This window comes from Bufo bufo, chromosome 2 (genome assembly GCF_905171765.1).
Source record: "Bufo bufo chromosome 2, aBufBuf1.1, whole genome shotgun sequence".
NCBI classification, from domain to species: Eukaryota; Metazoa; Chordata; class Amphibia; order Anura; family Bufonidae; genus Bufo; species Bufo bufo.
Genome location: NC_053390.1, coordinates 342860222 through 342876373, shown reverse-complemented (window position 1 = coordinate 342876373; position 16152 = coordinate 342860222). Strand labels below are relative to the sequence as shown.

General features: G+C 49.0%; 1 protein-coding gene across 2 annotated transcripts in view; it reads right to left on the bottom strand.

Moving 5' to 3' along the window:
* TRPM6 (transient receptor potential cation channel subfamily M member 6) overlaps window positions 1-16152 on the bottom strand; it is a 262839-nt gene that overhangs the window by 58779 nt on the left and 187908 nt on the right. For both annotated transcript variants that reach the window (XM_040417069.1, XM_040417070.1), the window contains one exon: window positions 9394-9444. In XM_040417069.1, coding sequence (XP_040273003.1) covers window positions 9394-9444 — 51 coding nt within the window. The remainder of the gene's footprint in view (window positions 1-9393; window positions 9445-16152) is intronic.

Below are 16152 nucleotides of genomic sequence, written 5' to 3'. Positions count from 1 at the left end.
GATCCCTGGCCCTGAATGCCAGCATTTCTAAACTACTGGCCTTTGAAATGCTGTCATTCAGGCTGGTGGACATAGACAGCTTCAAACAGCTCATGTCGCTTGCTGTCCCACAGTATGTTGTTCCCAGCCGCCACTACATCTCCAAGAGAGCCGTGCCTTCCCTGCACAACCAAGTATCCGATAAAATCAAGTGTGCACTGCGGAACGCCATCTGTGGCAAGGTCCACCTAACCACAGATACGTGGACCAGTAAGCACGGCCAGGGACGCTATATCTCCCTAACTGCACACTGGGTAAATGTAGTGGCGGCTGGGCCCCAGGCGGAGAGCTGTTTGGCGCACGTCCTTCCGCTGCCAAGGATCGCAGGGCAACATTCTTTGCCTCCTGTAGCCTCCTCCTCCTACTCGGCTTCCTCCTCCTCTTCTTCCACCTGCTCATCCAGTCAGCCACACACCTTCACCACCAACTTCAGCACAGCCCGGGGTAAACGTCAGCAGGCCATTCTGAAACTCATATGTTTGGGGGACAGGCCCCACACCGCGCAGGAGTTGTGGCGGGGTATTGAACAACAGACCGATGAGTGGTTGCTGCCAGTGAGCCTCAAGCCCGGCATGGTGGTGTGCGATAATGGGCGAAATCTCGTCGCAGCTCTGGGCCTAGCCGGTTTGACGCACATCCCTTGACTGGCGCATGTGCTGAATTTGGTGGTGCAGAAGTTTATTCTACCCCGACATGTCAGAGCTGCTGCATAAAGTACGGTCCGTCTGTGCGCGCTTCCGGCGTTCACATCCTGCCGCTACAGCGCAACTTCGGCCTTCCCGCTCACCGCCTCATATGCGACGTGCCCACCAGGTGGAACTCCACCTTGCACATGCTGGACAGACTGTGCAAGCAGCAGGCCATAGTGGAGTTTCAGCTGCAGCACACACGGGTCAGTCGCACTGCGGAACAGCACCACTTCACCACCAATGACTGGGCCTCCATGCGAGACCTGTGTGCCCTGTTGCGCTGTTTCGAGTACTCCACCAACATGGCCAGTGGCGATGACGCTGTTATCAGCGTTACAATACCACTTCTATGTCTCCTTGAGAAAACACTTAGGGAGATGATGGAAGAGGAGGTGGCCCAGGAGGAGGAAGAGGGGTCATTTTTAGCACTTTCAGGCCAGTCTCTTAGAAGTGACTCAGAGGGAGGTTTTTTGCAACAGCAGAGGCCAGGTACAAATGTGGCCAGACAGGGCCCACTACTGGACGACGAGGAGGATGAGGAGGAGGTGGAGGAGGATGAGGATGAAGCATGTTCACAGCGGGGTGGCACCCAACGCAGCTCGGGCCCATCACTGGTGCGTGGCTGGGGGGAAACGCAGGACGATGACGATACGCCTCCCACAGAGGACAGCTTGTCCTTACCCCTGGGCAGCCTGGCACACATGAGAGACTACATGCTGCAGTGCCTGCGCAACGACAGCAGAGTTGCCCACATTTTAACGTGTGCGGACTACTGGGTTGCCACCCTGCTGGATCCCCGGTACAAAGACAATGTGCCCACCTTACTTCCTGCACTGGAGCGTGATAGGAAGATGCGCGAGTTGGTAGACGCGCTACTGAGAGCATTCCCAAATGTCACAGGGGAACAAGTGGAAGCCCAAGGCGAAGGCAGAGGAGGAGCAAGAGGTCGCCAACGCAGCTGTGTCACGGCCAGAACCTCTGAGGGCAGGGTTAGCATGGCAGAGATGTGGAAAAGTTTTGTCACCACGCCACAGCTAACTGCACCACCACCTGATACGGAACGTGTTAGCAGGAGGCAGCATTTCACTAACATGGTGGAACAGTACGTGTGCACACCCCTCCACGTACTGACTGATGGTTTGGCCCCATTCAACTTCTGGGTCTCCAAATTGTCCACGTGGCCAGAGCTAGCCTTTTATGCCTTGGAGGTGCTGGCCTGCCCGGCGGCCAGCGTTTTGTCTGAACGTGTATTCAGCACGGCAGGGGGCGTCATTACAGACAAATGCAGCCGCCTGTCCACAGTATATTCTTGTACTCCAGGGCACTTCGTTTAATCCTCTTTTTTTAATTTTACCATTATATTGCGGGGCAACCCAAAGTTGAATGAACCTCTCCTCCGTCTGGGTGCCGGGGCCTAAATATCTGACAGTGGCCTGTTCCAGTGGTGGGTGACATGAAGCCTGATTCTCTGCAATGGGACCTCTCTCCTCTGTCTGGGTGCCGGGGCCTAAATATCTGACAGTGGCCTGTTACAGTGGTGGGTGACATGAAGCCTCATTCTCTGCAATGGGACCTCTCTCCTCTGTCTGGGTGCCGGGGCCTAAAAATATCTGACAGTGGCCTGTTCCAGTGTTGGGTGACATGAAGCATGATTCTCTGCTATGACATGAAGCCTGATTCTCTGCTATGGGACCTCTCTCCTCTGTCTGGGTGCCGGGGCCTAAACATATCTGACAGTGGCCTGTTCCAGTGTTGGGTGACATGAAGCATGATTCTCTGCTATGACATGAAGCCTGATTCTCTGCTATGGGACCTCTCTCCTCTGTCTGGGTGCCGGGGCCTAAAAATATCTGACAGTGGCCTGTTCCAGTGTTGGGTGACATGAAGCATGATTCTCTGCTATGAAATGAAGCCTGATTCTCTGCTATGGGACCTCTCTCCTCTGTCTGGGTGCTGGGGACTAAAAATATCTGACAGTGGCCTTTTCCAGTGTTGGGTGACATGAAGCCTGAGTCTCTGCTATGGGACCTCTCTCCTCTGTCTAGGTGCCGAGGCCTAAAAATATCTGACAGTGGCCTGTTCCAGTGTTGGGTGACATGAAGCCTGATTCTCTGCTATGACATGAAGCCTGATTCTCTGCTATGGGACCTCTCTCCAATTGATATTGGTTAATTTTTTTTTATTTTATTTGTATTTTTATTCATTTCCCTATCCACATTTGTTTGCAGGGGATTTACCTACATTTTGCAGCCCTCTAGCCCTTTCCTGGGCTGTTTTACACCCTTTTTAGTGCCGAAAAGTTCGGGTCCCCATTGACTTCAATAGGGTTCGGGGCGAAGTTCGGGTCGAGTTCGGATCACGAACCCGAACATTTCCGGGAAGTTTGGCCGAACTTATCGAACCCGAACATCCAGGTGTTCGCTCAACTCTAGTCATGGACACTTCCTTAATAACATTGCCATTTTTTGCGGCATCCTCTTTTTATTATTTTTCAACTTCATTGAAATGTACTTAATGTTTGCATAAGCTCTGAATTTATTAGTGAGTTGGCAGAATTTTGCATTCTTTCCTCTGCATCTTCTGAGGGATCTAAAATGTATAATTGTGCAAACTGTCTGTTTTCACCCTGTTGAGGATGCAGTGTTCCTGCTCTGTGACAAATCGAACCATGGATTCGAAAACAGTATGGCCCATAGCCAGGAGGCGGAGTAATGTTAGCTCCCATAGATGAAAATGCCAGAGCACTATTAATTGACCTTATATTTTGCATAACATTTTTGCTGTAAGGATGCTGACCTGTCATGAGCTGTTGTATAAAAGAATTTCTTCGAATTGGTTGAAGATTTACTTTTCCTTTTGAGCAACACTGTGTATATTTTTGATCAGATGGTCTTTCTCCTTCAAAATGTTTTGCTTGACAAAAATTGCATATCTGTTTTAAAGCTCCACATGTGTGGGGTGTAATATTACCCTCATTAATATTAACTATATCATTTATAACTGCCATTCTCTCTATTGTAGCCCTAGATTCGTTATTTTCCAGTCGTTTACTTCGGGCCAGTCTCTGTAATTGTGCTTGCCGCAAACATCGTAATTGTCGTTCTTCTGGTGTAAGACTTGCTCTCCTAGCCTTTTCTCTTTCCGCATGTCTCTTACTTTCTTGTCTTTGTCTTATATAATTTCTCTTCTCCTCAGCCACTGTTTATAGATGTATTGTGTCCGTTTGAAGATCTGTTATCCTGCCTCTCTTTATTTTAGCTTGTTGCTGACGTAGTGTTTTTCGTTCATCTGCAGTAAGACTTGCTCTCCTAACTCTGTGTCTTTTGGCATTTTTCTGACGCTCATTTTCCACTTCTTCAATAGATCTATTTGCTTGTCTTTGTCTTGATCTTGGACAATTTTTTACACTGATTTTCCACTTCTTCTATAGATCTATTTGCTCTTCTGAGTCTTTGTCTTTCAGCATTTCTCTAACACTGATTTTCTTTTTCTTCAATTGATCTATTTGCTCGTTTTTTTCTTTGTTGTTCAGTGTTTCTTTTTCTGATCTTTACTTGCTGAGCTGACCTTTTCTATAGGAGAAGTTGCTTATGTCGGATTTGATTGTCTGTGTCATTTGTCCTACTTGACGTGTCCTTTTTTTTGGGTGGCATGTTGTTATTAGCTGAGATTGCTGTCACTGACTGGTAGCTGAAATTGCTGGCACTGACTGGAGGCTGTGGCTAAGACTGCTGACACTGACTAACGGCCGAGACTGGTGGCTGTGGCGGACACTGCTGGCACTGACTGGTTCTTAAGACTGCTGACTGCGGCTAGTGGCTGTGGCTGCTGACTCTGGCTGGTAGCTGTGACTGCTGGCTATGGCTTGTAGTTGAGACTACTGACACTAAGTGCTGTCTGTGGCAGAGACTGCTGACTGCGTCAGGTGGCTGAGACCGCTGGCACTGACCGGTGGCTATTGCTGAGACTGCTGGCTGTGTCTGGTGGTTGAGACTGCAGGCACTGACTGGTGGCTGTGACTGGTAACTGTGGCCGAGACTGTTGGTTGTGGCACAGACTGTTGATACTGACTGCTGGCTGTGGCTGAGAGTGCTGGCTGCAGCAGAGACTGTTTTCACTATTGCTAGCTGTAGCTGAGATTGCTGGCACTGACTGTAGACTGTGGCTCAGACTGCTGGCACTGACTAATGGCTGAGATTGGTGGCTGTGGATGAAACTGCTAGCACTGACTGGTTGTTAAGACTGGTGGCACTGACTTCTGACTGTGGCTGCTGACTGCGGCTGGTGGCTTGTAGCTGACACAGCTGGCACTGAGTGCTGTCTTTGGCGGAGACTGCTGACTGTGGCAGGTGGCCGATGTCTCAAAGATAAAAAAATATATATTCTTTGGCCAAAAAACTGCTGGCACTGACTAGTTGTTAAGACTGGTGGCACTTACTGCTGACTGTAGCTGCTGACTGCAGCTGGTAGCTGTGACTGCTGGCTTTGACTTGTAGCTGAGACCACTGGCACTGACCGGTGGCTATGGCTGAGACTACTGGCTGTGTCTGGTGGCTAATAATTTAACCACTGACTGGTGACTGAGACTGGTAGCTGTGGCCGAGACTGTTGGCTGTTCCGCAGACTGCTGGTACTGACTGCTGGCTGTGGCTGAGACAGCTGACTGCGGCTGGTGGCTGTGACTGCTGGAAGTAGCTTGTAGCTGAGACCACTGGCACTGACCGGTGGCTATGGCTGAGACTACTGGCTATGTCTCATGGCTGAGACTGCAGGCACTGACTGGTGGCTGAGACTAGTAGCTGTGGCAGAGACAGTTGGCTGTGGCTCAGGCTGTTGGTACTGCTTGCGGCTGGTAGCTGTGACTGCTGGCTGTGGCTGGTGGCTGTAGCTTGTAGCTGAGACCGCTGGCACTGACCGGTGGCTATGGCTGACACTACTGACTATGTCTGGTGGCTGAGACTGGTAGCTGTGGCCGAGACTGTTTGCTGTTGTGCAGACTGTTGGTACTGACTGCTGGCTGTGGCTGAGACTGCTGACTGCAGCTGGTAGCTGTGATTGCTGGCTGTGGCTTGTAGCTGAGACCACTGGCACTGACTGGTGGCTATGTCTGAGACTACTGGCTATGTCTGGTGGCTGATACTGCAGGCACTGACTGGTGGCTGAGACTGGTAGCTGTGGGCAAGACTGCTGACTGCGGCTTGTGGCTGTGGCTGCTGACTGCAGATGGTATCTGTGACTGCTGGCTGTGGCTGGTGGCTGTGACTGCTGGCTTTGACTTGTAGCCACTGGCACTGACGGGTGGCTATGGCTGAGACTGCTGGCTGTGTCTGGTGGCTGAGACTGCAGGCACTGACTGGTGGCTGAGAATGGTAGCTGTGGCCGAGACTGTTGGCTGTTCCACAGACTGTTGGTACTGACTGCTGGCTGTGGCTGAGACTGCTGACTGCGGATGGTAGCTGTGACTGCTGGCTGTGGCTTGTAGGTGAGGCCACTGGCACTGACTGGTGGCTATGGCTGAGACTACTGGCTATGTCTGGTGGCTGAGACTGCAGGCACTGACTGGTGACTGAGACTGGTAGCTGTGGCCGAAACTGTTGGCTGTGGTGCAGACTGTTGGTACTGACTGTGGCTGGTAGCTGTGACTGCTGGCTGTGGCTTGTAGCTGAGACCGCTGGCACTGACCGGTGGCTATGGCTGAGGCTGAAACTGCTGACTGCTGCTGGCTGTGGCTGATAGCTGTGACTGCTGGCTGTGGCTGATAGCTGTGACTGCTGGCTGTGACTGGTAGCTGTGGCTTTTAGCCGAGACTGCTGGCAATGACCGGTGGCTATGGCTGAGGCTTTGACTGCTGACTCCGGCTGGTGGCTGTGGCTGCTGACTGCGGCTGGTAGCTGTGACTGCTGGCTGTGGCTTGTAGCCGAGACCGCTGGCACTGACTGAGGCTGAAACTACTGACTGCGGCTGGCTGTGGCCTAAACTACTGACTGCGGCTAGTAGCTGTGACTGCTGGCTGTCGCTTGTAGTTGAGACTGCTGGCACTGACCGGTGGCTATGGCTGAGGCTGAGACTGCTGACTGTGGCTGGCTGTGGCTCAGACTGCTGACTGTGGCTAGTAGCTGTGGCTGGTGGCTGTGACTGCTGGCTGCGGCTTGTAGCTGAGACCGCTGGCACTGACCAGTGGCTATGGCTGAGGCTGAGACTGCTGACTGCGGCTGGCTGTGGCTGAGACTGCAGACTGCGGCTGGTGGCTGTGACTGCTGGCACTGACCGGTGGCTATGACTGAGACTACTGTCTAAATCTGATGGCTGAGACTGCAGGCACTGACTGGTGGCTAACATGAACAGAAATGGCTGCTGACAGGGAAATAAATGGCTGTTGACACAGGCTCCTATAAACAACTGTAATGGCACACTTCTCACTGGCACTCCTCTCACTAATGGCTCTAAAATGGCGGCAATCCGACCTGAGCCGTCTGTGGGCAGTAAGCACAATGTGTCGGCAGTACAGGCGGCTTCTTCTGCGCGTGGTGTGGGCGACGCAGGCGCGCTATACTACTGCGCATGCACGTGTCTGCTCCACGGCCGCTCACCAGGACTTCAATTCCCAGAAGTCTGTGCGGTGAAGACGGCGCATGTGCAGTGTAACGATGTCAGAAGCGGAGAGCGGCGGGGACATTCTTGAAGCAGGGAAGGCCGATAAGGGAGCTATGGCCAGCAGCCGACGACGGCAGGTGAGCTATGGCCACCCTATAGGTTTAATAAATGTAGTAAAACTTGTGAGATGCGCTGTGTCCGTGTGCAGCGCAGCGCTGTTTCCTGATTGGACGCCGCGCATGCCCAGTATGAAAAACTGGTGACACACACACACGGACACAGCGCACTTGCACAGAGATTTGAGCAAACTGCTCCAAATTTAATTTGATGCCCACCTTGCACAACATTTTTTGGACCGTATGTGATAGAATTCCTAAATATTCCAATGCTGTTAGATGGAAGTTTATACACTGCTCAAAAAAATAAAGGGAACACTTAAACAACACAATGTAACTCCAAGGCAATCACACTTCTGTGAAATCAAACTGTCCACTTAGGAAGCAACACTGAGTGACAATCAATTTCACATGCTGTTGTGAAAATGGGATAGACAACAGGTGGAAATTATAGGCAATTAGCAAGACACCCCCAATAAAGAAGTGGTTCTGCAGGTGGTGATCACAGACCACTTCTCAGTTCCTATGCTTCCTGGCTGATGTTTTGGTCACTTTTGAATGCTGGTGGTGCTTTCACTCTAGTGGTAGCATGAGACGGAGTCTACAACCCACACAAGTGGCTCAGGTAGTGCAGCTTATCCAGGATGGCACATCAATGCGAGCTGTGGCAAGAAGGTTTGCTGTGTCTGTCAGCGTAGTGTCCAGAGCATGAAGGCGTCGTAGGAGGGCAACAACCCAGCAGCAGGACTGCTACCTCCGCCTTTGTGCAAGGAGGAACAGGAGGAGCACTGCCAGAGCCCTGCAAAATGACCTCCAGCAGGCCACAACTGTGCATGTGTCTGCTCAAACGGTCAGAAACAGACTTCATGAGGGTGATATGAGGGCCCGACGTCCACAGGTGGGGGTTGTGCTTACAGCCCAACACCGTGCAGGACGTTTGGGATTTGACAGAGAACACCAAGATTGTCAAATTCACTACTGGCGCCCTGTGCTCTTCACAGATGAAAGCAGGTTCACACTGAGCACATGTGACAGACGTGACAGAGTCTGGAGACGCCGTGGAGAACATTCTGCTGCCTGCAACATCCTCCAGCATGACCGGTTTGGCATTGGGTCAGTAATGGTGTGGGGTGGCATTTCTTTGGAGGGCCGAACAGCCCTCCATGTGCTCGCCAGAGGTAGCCTGACTGCCATTAGGTACCGAGATGAGATCCTCAGACCCCTTGTGAGACCATATGCTGGTGCGGTTGGCCCTGGGTTCCTGCTAATGCAAGACAATGCTAGACCTCATGTGGCTGAAGTGTGTCAGCAGTTCCTGCAAGACGAAGGCATTGATGCTATGGACTGGCCCGTCCGTTCCCCAGACCTGAATCCAATTGAGCACATCTGGGACATCATGTCTCGCTCTATCCACCAACGTCACGTTGCACCACAGACTGTCCAGGAGTTGGCAGATGCTTTAGTCCAGGTCTGGGAGGAGATCCCTCAGGAGACCGTCCGCCACCTCATCAGGAGCATGCACAGGCGTTGTAGGGAGGTCATACAGGCACGTGGAGGCAACACACACTACTGAGCCTCATTTTGACTTGTTTTAAGGACATTACATCAAAGTTGGATCAGCCTGTAGTGTGTTTTTCCACTTTAATTTTGAGTGTGACTCCAAATCCAGACCTCCATGGGTTGAAAAATTTGATTTCCATTTTTAATTTTTGTGTGATTTTGTTGTCAACACATTCAACTATGTAAAGAACAAAGTATTTCAGAAGAATATTTAATTAATTCAGATCTAGGATGTGTTATTTTTGTGTTCCCTTTATTTTTTTGAGCAGTGTATATAGTTTGCCAACAGTGTTGGTAAGTCAGGACTGTCATGCATACTATATATAATTTTGGACTAAAAGGGGATTTGACAAGATCCTTCATTTTAGCTAAATAATGTTTCTCCTTTGACTCACCTGAGTAATGATTGTTCAAGTCTTGAGAGGCTTTTAAAGAAGATGACATATCTGCAATTAAATGGATGAAAATCATTTGTAATGCACTTATAATTTACTTATTGATTTTCAGTAATAATGCATAAAGGAATATCTAATATTTCCAGGATGGAGAGAGCATTCAAATGAGCTTTTGCATATCAATTTTATCATCTCTATCATTCCATTACCTCAATAGCATTGACCACAGAACACAATTATTGGGACGCAGCTAGTGTTAGCATAATGGTGTAATGGTGTCACCTCAGTATTTTCATTTAGTAAACATAGATGAAAGAAATATTTAATATCTTATGAACCAACCCTTTGTTCCTGAACATTTCTTTAGTAGCTATACTTTTTTGCTTTTGTAGCAATGAACAAGTTTATATTCAATACATATATAAAAAGCCTGCTCTATCGCTACAGTGACAGATTTTTTTTACATGATACTAAGACCTCATGCACATAGCAGAAGCTCTAGTCCTATGTGTACCACCATACAATGCATCCATATAGCACCACTATTGGGGGGGAATTTATCATGAGGAGAATATTTGAATTCAGTTTTGCAGTAGTCTGCGTTGGTGTAATTTGTACCAAATTTATTAAATGTCACACATTGTTTGCAATTTTTGGTGCATCTTTTTAAGTCACTATATTTTCACACAATTTTATTTCATTTAATAGAGAATGGTGTTATTTAAAAAAAAAATACGCTTGAATACACTTGAAAAAAAGCTGTAAAGTCATGGCCACTAGGGGTATCACTAGGGGTATCACTTCCAACTAATTTGCATTCCACATGCCTGTAGTCAGGTAATATCTAGGGTTGAGCGAACCCGAACTGCAAAGTTCGGGTTCATACCGAACTTTAGGATTTTTGGACCCCGGACCCGAACCCGAACTTTTCCGTAAAAGTTCGGGTTCGGGTTCGGTGTTCGGCACTTTCTTGGCGCTTTTTGAAAGGCTGCACAGCAGCCAATCAACAAGCGGTTAACTGTCTGACCTTAGAAGCCATCACAGCCATGCCTACTAATGGCATGGCTGTGATTGGCCAGAGCAGCATGTGACCCAGGCTCTATATAAGCTTGAGTCATGTAGCGCTGCACGTCACTCTGCTGTTACAAGTGTAGGGAGAGTATGCTGCTGGACTTGTGATTTCAGGGAGAGCATAGGAGAGAATCTAACTCAGCGATCTACAGAGAAATAGTTGTGTGGGTGCAGGACACAATCGTTTTACCCTGCCCTGAGGCCATTGACCCAAAAAAAAATAACTTTTATAATTCTGTTAGTTAGGTGGGTGGCGGCGGCCATTTTATGCAAGCTCAGTGCACCAGCACTGCATCTGAGCTTTTGGGACATTGCAAATCACAATTTTTGGGGCAAACTACAACATCTGGATTAGTCAGTGTGCAATTTAAGGTAGAAATACACCCATCATTTTCTGGGGTTTGAAAAAAACACAATTTTTTTCAAAAAACTGTATTTTCCAGATCTGCAAGTGTTAAATTCAAGTTTAATATATACAGCTTTCATATTCTGTTACCAAAAAACCACAATTTTGGAAATCTACAACATCTGTATTAGTCAGTGTGCAATTTAAGCTAGAAATACACCCATCATTTTCTGGGGTTTGAAAAACATACTTTTTTGACAAAAAACACTATTTTCAGGCCTTGCAGCATCAGCACGTGTGAAATAACAGGCTTATATACTGCTGTCAAATTCAGTTTTTAAACAAACACTCATTTGGGCACAAAAAATTTAGTTGGCAGCCTTTGATGCAGATGTCATTGTGAGATACACCATTAATACATTTGGGTTACATTCAGAGATTTTAAATACCGCCATTTAGTGCACCAATATTGAATTCAGGCCTACACTGGTTCAGGCCCTGTGAGATACTCCCTCTACATACAGGGGTTTGATTCAGAGATTTTAAATACAGCCATTTAAAATACAGCCATTTTGTGCAAAGAAATATTTACTTCAGGCCTACACTGGTTCAGACCGTGTGAGATACCCCCTCTACATACAGGCGGTTGAATCAGGCATTTGAAATACAGCCATTTTGTGCAAAGAAATATTTACTTCAGGCCTACACTGGTTCAGGCCCTGTGAGATACTCCCTCTACATACAGGGGTTTGATTCAGGGATTTGAAATACAGCCATTTTGTGCAAAGAAATATTTACTTCAGGCCTACACTGGTTCAGGCCCTGTGAGATACTCCCTCTACATACAGGGGTTTGATTCAGGCATTTGAAATACAGCCATTTTGTGCAAAGAAATATTTACTTCAGGCCTACACTGGTTCAGGCCCTGTGAGATACCCCCTCTACATACAGGGGTTTGAATCAGGCATTTGAAATACAACCATTTTAAATACAGTCATTTTGTGCAAAGATATATTTACTTCAGGCTTTCACTGGTTCAGACCGTGTGAGATACTCCCTCTACATACAGGGGTTTGAATCAGGCATTTGAAAGACAGCCATTTGAAATACAGCCATTTTGTGCAAAGATATACACTCACCTAAAGAATTATTAGGAACACCATACTAATACGGTGTTGGACCCCCTTTTGCCTTCAGAACTGCCTTAATTCTACGTGCCATTGATTCAACAAGGTGCTCATAGCATTCTTTAGAAATGTTGGCCCATATTGATAGGATAGCATCTTGCAGTTGATGGAGATTTGAGGGATGCACATCCAGGGCACAAAGCTCCCGTTCCACCACATCCCAAAGATGCTCTATTGGGTTGAGATCTGGTGACTGTGGGGGCCATTTTAGTACAGTGAACTCATTGTCATGTTCAAGAAACCAATTTGAAATGATTCGAGCTTTGTGATATGGTGCATTATCCTGCTGGAAGTAGCCATCAGACGATGGATACTTGTTCTCATTCTGTTTACGCCAAATTCAGACTCTACCATTTGAATGTCTCAACAGAAATCGAGACTCATCAGACCAGACAACATTTTTCCAGTCTTCAACAGTCCAATTTTGGTGAGCTCGTGCAAATTGTAGCCTCTTTTTCCTATTTGTAGTGGAGATGAGTGGTACCCGGTGGGGTTTTCTGCTGTTGTGGCCCATCCGCCTCAAGGTTGTGCGTGTTGTGGCTTCACAAATGCTTTGCTGCATACCTCGGTTGTAACGAGTGGTTATTTCAGTCAACGTTGCTCTTCTATCAGCTTGAATCAGTCGGCCCATTCTTCTCTGACCTCTAGCATCCACAAGGCATTTTTGCCCACAGGACTGCCGCATACTGGATGTTTTTCCCTTTTCACACCATTCTTTGTAAACCCTAGAAATGGTTGTGCGTGAAAATCCCAGTAACTAAGCAGATTGTGAAATACTCAGACCGGCCCGTCTGGCACCAACAACCATGCCACGCTCAAAATTGCTTAAATCACCTTTCTTTCCCATTCTGACATTCAGTTTGGAGCTCAGGAGATTGTCTTGACCAGGAGCACACCCCTAAATGCATTGAAGCAACTGCCATGTGATTGGTTGACTAGATAATTGCATTAATGAGAAATAGAACAGGTGTTCCTAATAATTCTTTAGGTGAGTGTATTTACTTCAGGCCTACACTGGTTCAGGCCCTTTGAGATACTACCTCTACATACAGGGGTTTGATTCAGGGATTTGAAATACAGCCATTTGAAATACAGCCATTTTGGGCAAAGAAATATTTACTTCAGGCCTACACTGGTTCAGACCGTGTGAGATACACTCTATACATACAGGGGTTTGATTCAGGCATTTGAAATACAGCCATTTTGGGCAAAAAAATCTTTTATTGAGGCCTAGTCTGGTTCAGGCCGTGTGAGATATACCCTTTACATATTGTCGTTCTATTCTACCATTAATTAAACACCCATTTAGGGCAAGATCCTAAATTTGAAAAATATGAGGAGAGCGTCAAATAAGGGACGTGGCCCAGGTCGTGGTGCTGCTGGTGGAGCTCCTGTTGCAGGGAGAGGATGTGGTCGATCTGTGCCAGCTACACGCACAAGTGAAACCCCTTCCTCAGGTGCGAGTAGGCGACAAAACCTGCAGCGGTATTTGGTCGGGCCTAATGCTGCTCTACGAATGGTGAGGCCTGAACAAGTACAGGCGATAGTAGATTGGGTTGCTGACAGTGGATCCAGTTCCTTCACATTGTCTCCCACCCAGTCTCCTGCTGAAAGACCACAGTTGGCACCTGCAGCAGATGTCCACAGTCTTTCACCTCACCCCCTTGCAAATCAGCCAAGCAGTCTGAGCCCCAAGTCATGCAGCAGTCTATTCTGCTTTTTGATGACTCTGTTAGCAGGGTTTGCCAGGCCATCCACCTAGCCCTGCACCATAAGTCTAAGAGATTTAGTGCACCAATGCCCAACCACTTATCTTTCAAGATGAGTACATGGGAGGACCATCGCAGCACGTCTCGGATGATGACGAAACACAGGTGCCAACTGCTGGAACTTTCGAAAGTGTGCAGACCGACAAGGAAGTCAGGGGTGAAGACTGGGTGAAAGATGATGTGGAGGACGATGAGGTCCTTGACCCCATATGGAATCAAGGTCATGCGAGTGACCTGTGTAGTTCGGAGGAAGAGGCGGTGGTCGCACACAGCCACCAGCACAGCAGAAGAGGGAGCAGGGTGCAAAAGCGGAGTGGTTGTTTTCTAGACAGTACGCCTTCTACTGCCCACAGCAGCAAGGGACCGAGCACACCAAAGCCAGCCCCAAGGAGTTCCCTGGCGTGGCAGTTCTTCAGACAATGTGCTGACGACAAGACACGAGTGGTTTGCACGCTGTGCAATCAGAGCCTGAAGCGAGGCATAAACATTCTCAACCTGAGCACAACCTGCATGACCAGGCATTTAAGTGCAAAGCACGAGCTGCAGTGGAGTAGACACTTCAAAAACCAAGAAAGGTCTCTGGCTCCTCCTACTTCCTCTTCTGCTGCAGTCGCGGCTTCTTCATCCACCTCTGGAGTGACTGCCACCTGGCACCCCGCAAACAGAGGATCTGCCAGCAACACCAACACCTGGGTCACCAAGCATCTCCACAATGTCCCACGGAAGCGTTCAGCTATCCATATCCCAAACGCTGGAGAGGAAGAGGAAGTACCCCCTACCCACCCGCGATCCCTAGCCCTGAATGCCAGTATTTCTAAATTACTGGCCTTTGAAATGCTGTCATTCCATCTGGTGGAGACGGATAGTTTTAAAGGCCTTATGGCGGTGGCTGTCCCACAGTACGTCGTGCCCAGCCGCCACTACTTTTCAAGGCGAGCTATTCCTTCTCTTCACAACCAAGTAGGGGACAATATTGGGTGTGCACTGCGCAACGCCATCTGTGGCAAGGTGCACCTGACTACGGATACGTGGACCAGTAAGCACGGTCAGGGCCATTATATCTCCATAACAGCACACTGGGTAAATGCAGTGGTGGCTGGGCCTGAGGCGGATGGCAGTTTGGCGCATGTCCTTCCACCACCGAGGATTGCAGGGCGCTTCAGTTGGCCTCCTGTTGCTTCCTCTGCCTACTCTGCTTTCTCATCCTCTACCAGCTCCTCATCCGGTCAGCGTAACACCTTCACCGCCAACTTCAGCACAGCCAGGGGTAAACGACAGCAGGCAGTTTTAAAACTTATCTGTTTGGGGGACAAACCCCACACCACGCAAGAGCTGTGGACGGGCCTTGAACAACAGACCGATGAGTGGTTTGTGCCAGTCAGCCTCAAGCCCGGCCTGGTGGTGTGCGATAATGGGCGAAATCTTGTAGCAGCTCTGGGACTAGCCGGTTTGATGCACATCCCTTGCCTGGCGCATGTGCTGAATTTGGTGGTGCAGAGATTCATAAAAAATTACCCCGACATGCCAGAGCTGCTGCATAAAGTGCGGGCCGTCTGTGCGCGCTTTCGGCATTCTCACCCTGCTGCTGCTCGCCTGTCAGCGCTGTAGCGTAACTTCGGCCTTCCCGCTCACCGTCTCATATGCGACGTGCCCACAAGGTGGAACTCCACCTTGCACATGCTGGCCAGACTGTGCGAGCAGCAGCAGGCGATAGTGGAGTTTCAGCTGCAGCACGCACGGGTGAGTCGCTCGGCGGAACAGCACCACTTCACCACCAATGACTGGGCCTCCATGCGAGACCTGTGTTCCTTGTTGCGCTGTTTCGAGTACTCCACCAACATGGCCAGTGCCGATAACGCCGTTATCAGCGTTACTATCCCACTTCTATGCCTCCTTGAAAAAACGCTCCTGGTGAGGATGGAAGAGGATTTGGCACAGGAAGAGGAGGAGGAAGAGGGATCATTTTGTAGGTTTTCCGGCCAGTCATTCCCAAGTGGCTCCGAGGGTGGGTTCCTGCACCCACAAACCCAAGGTACACAATTGTCCAGCCAGGGCACAGTTCTGGAGGATGATGAGGAGGAGTAGATGGAGAAGGAGGAACCATGTTCACAGCAGGGTGGCACCCAGACCAGCTCATGGCCATCACTGGTGCGTGGATGGGGGGATACAGAGGACACAGACGATACACCTCCCACAGAGGACAGTTTTTCGTTGCCTCTGGGCAGCCGGCACACATGAACGATTACATGCTGCAGTGTCTCCGCAACAACCGCCGAGTTGCCCACATTCTAACTTGTGCTGATTACTGGGTGGCCACGCTGCTGGATCCCTATTACAAGGACAACGTACCGTCCTTAATTCCCTCACTGGAACGTGATCATAATAT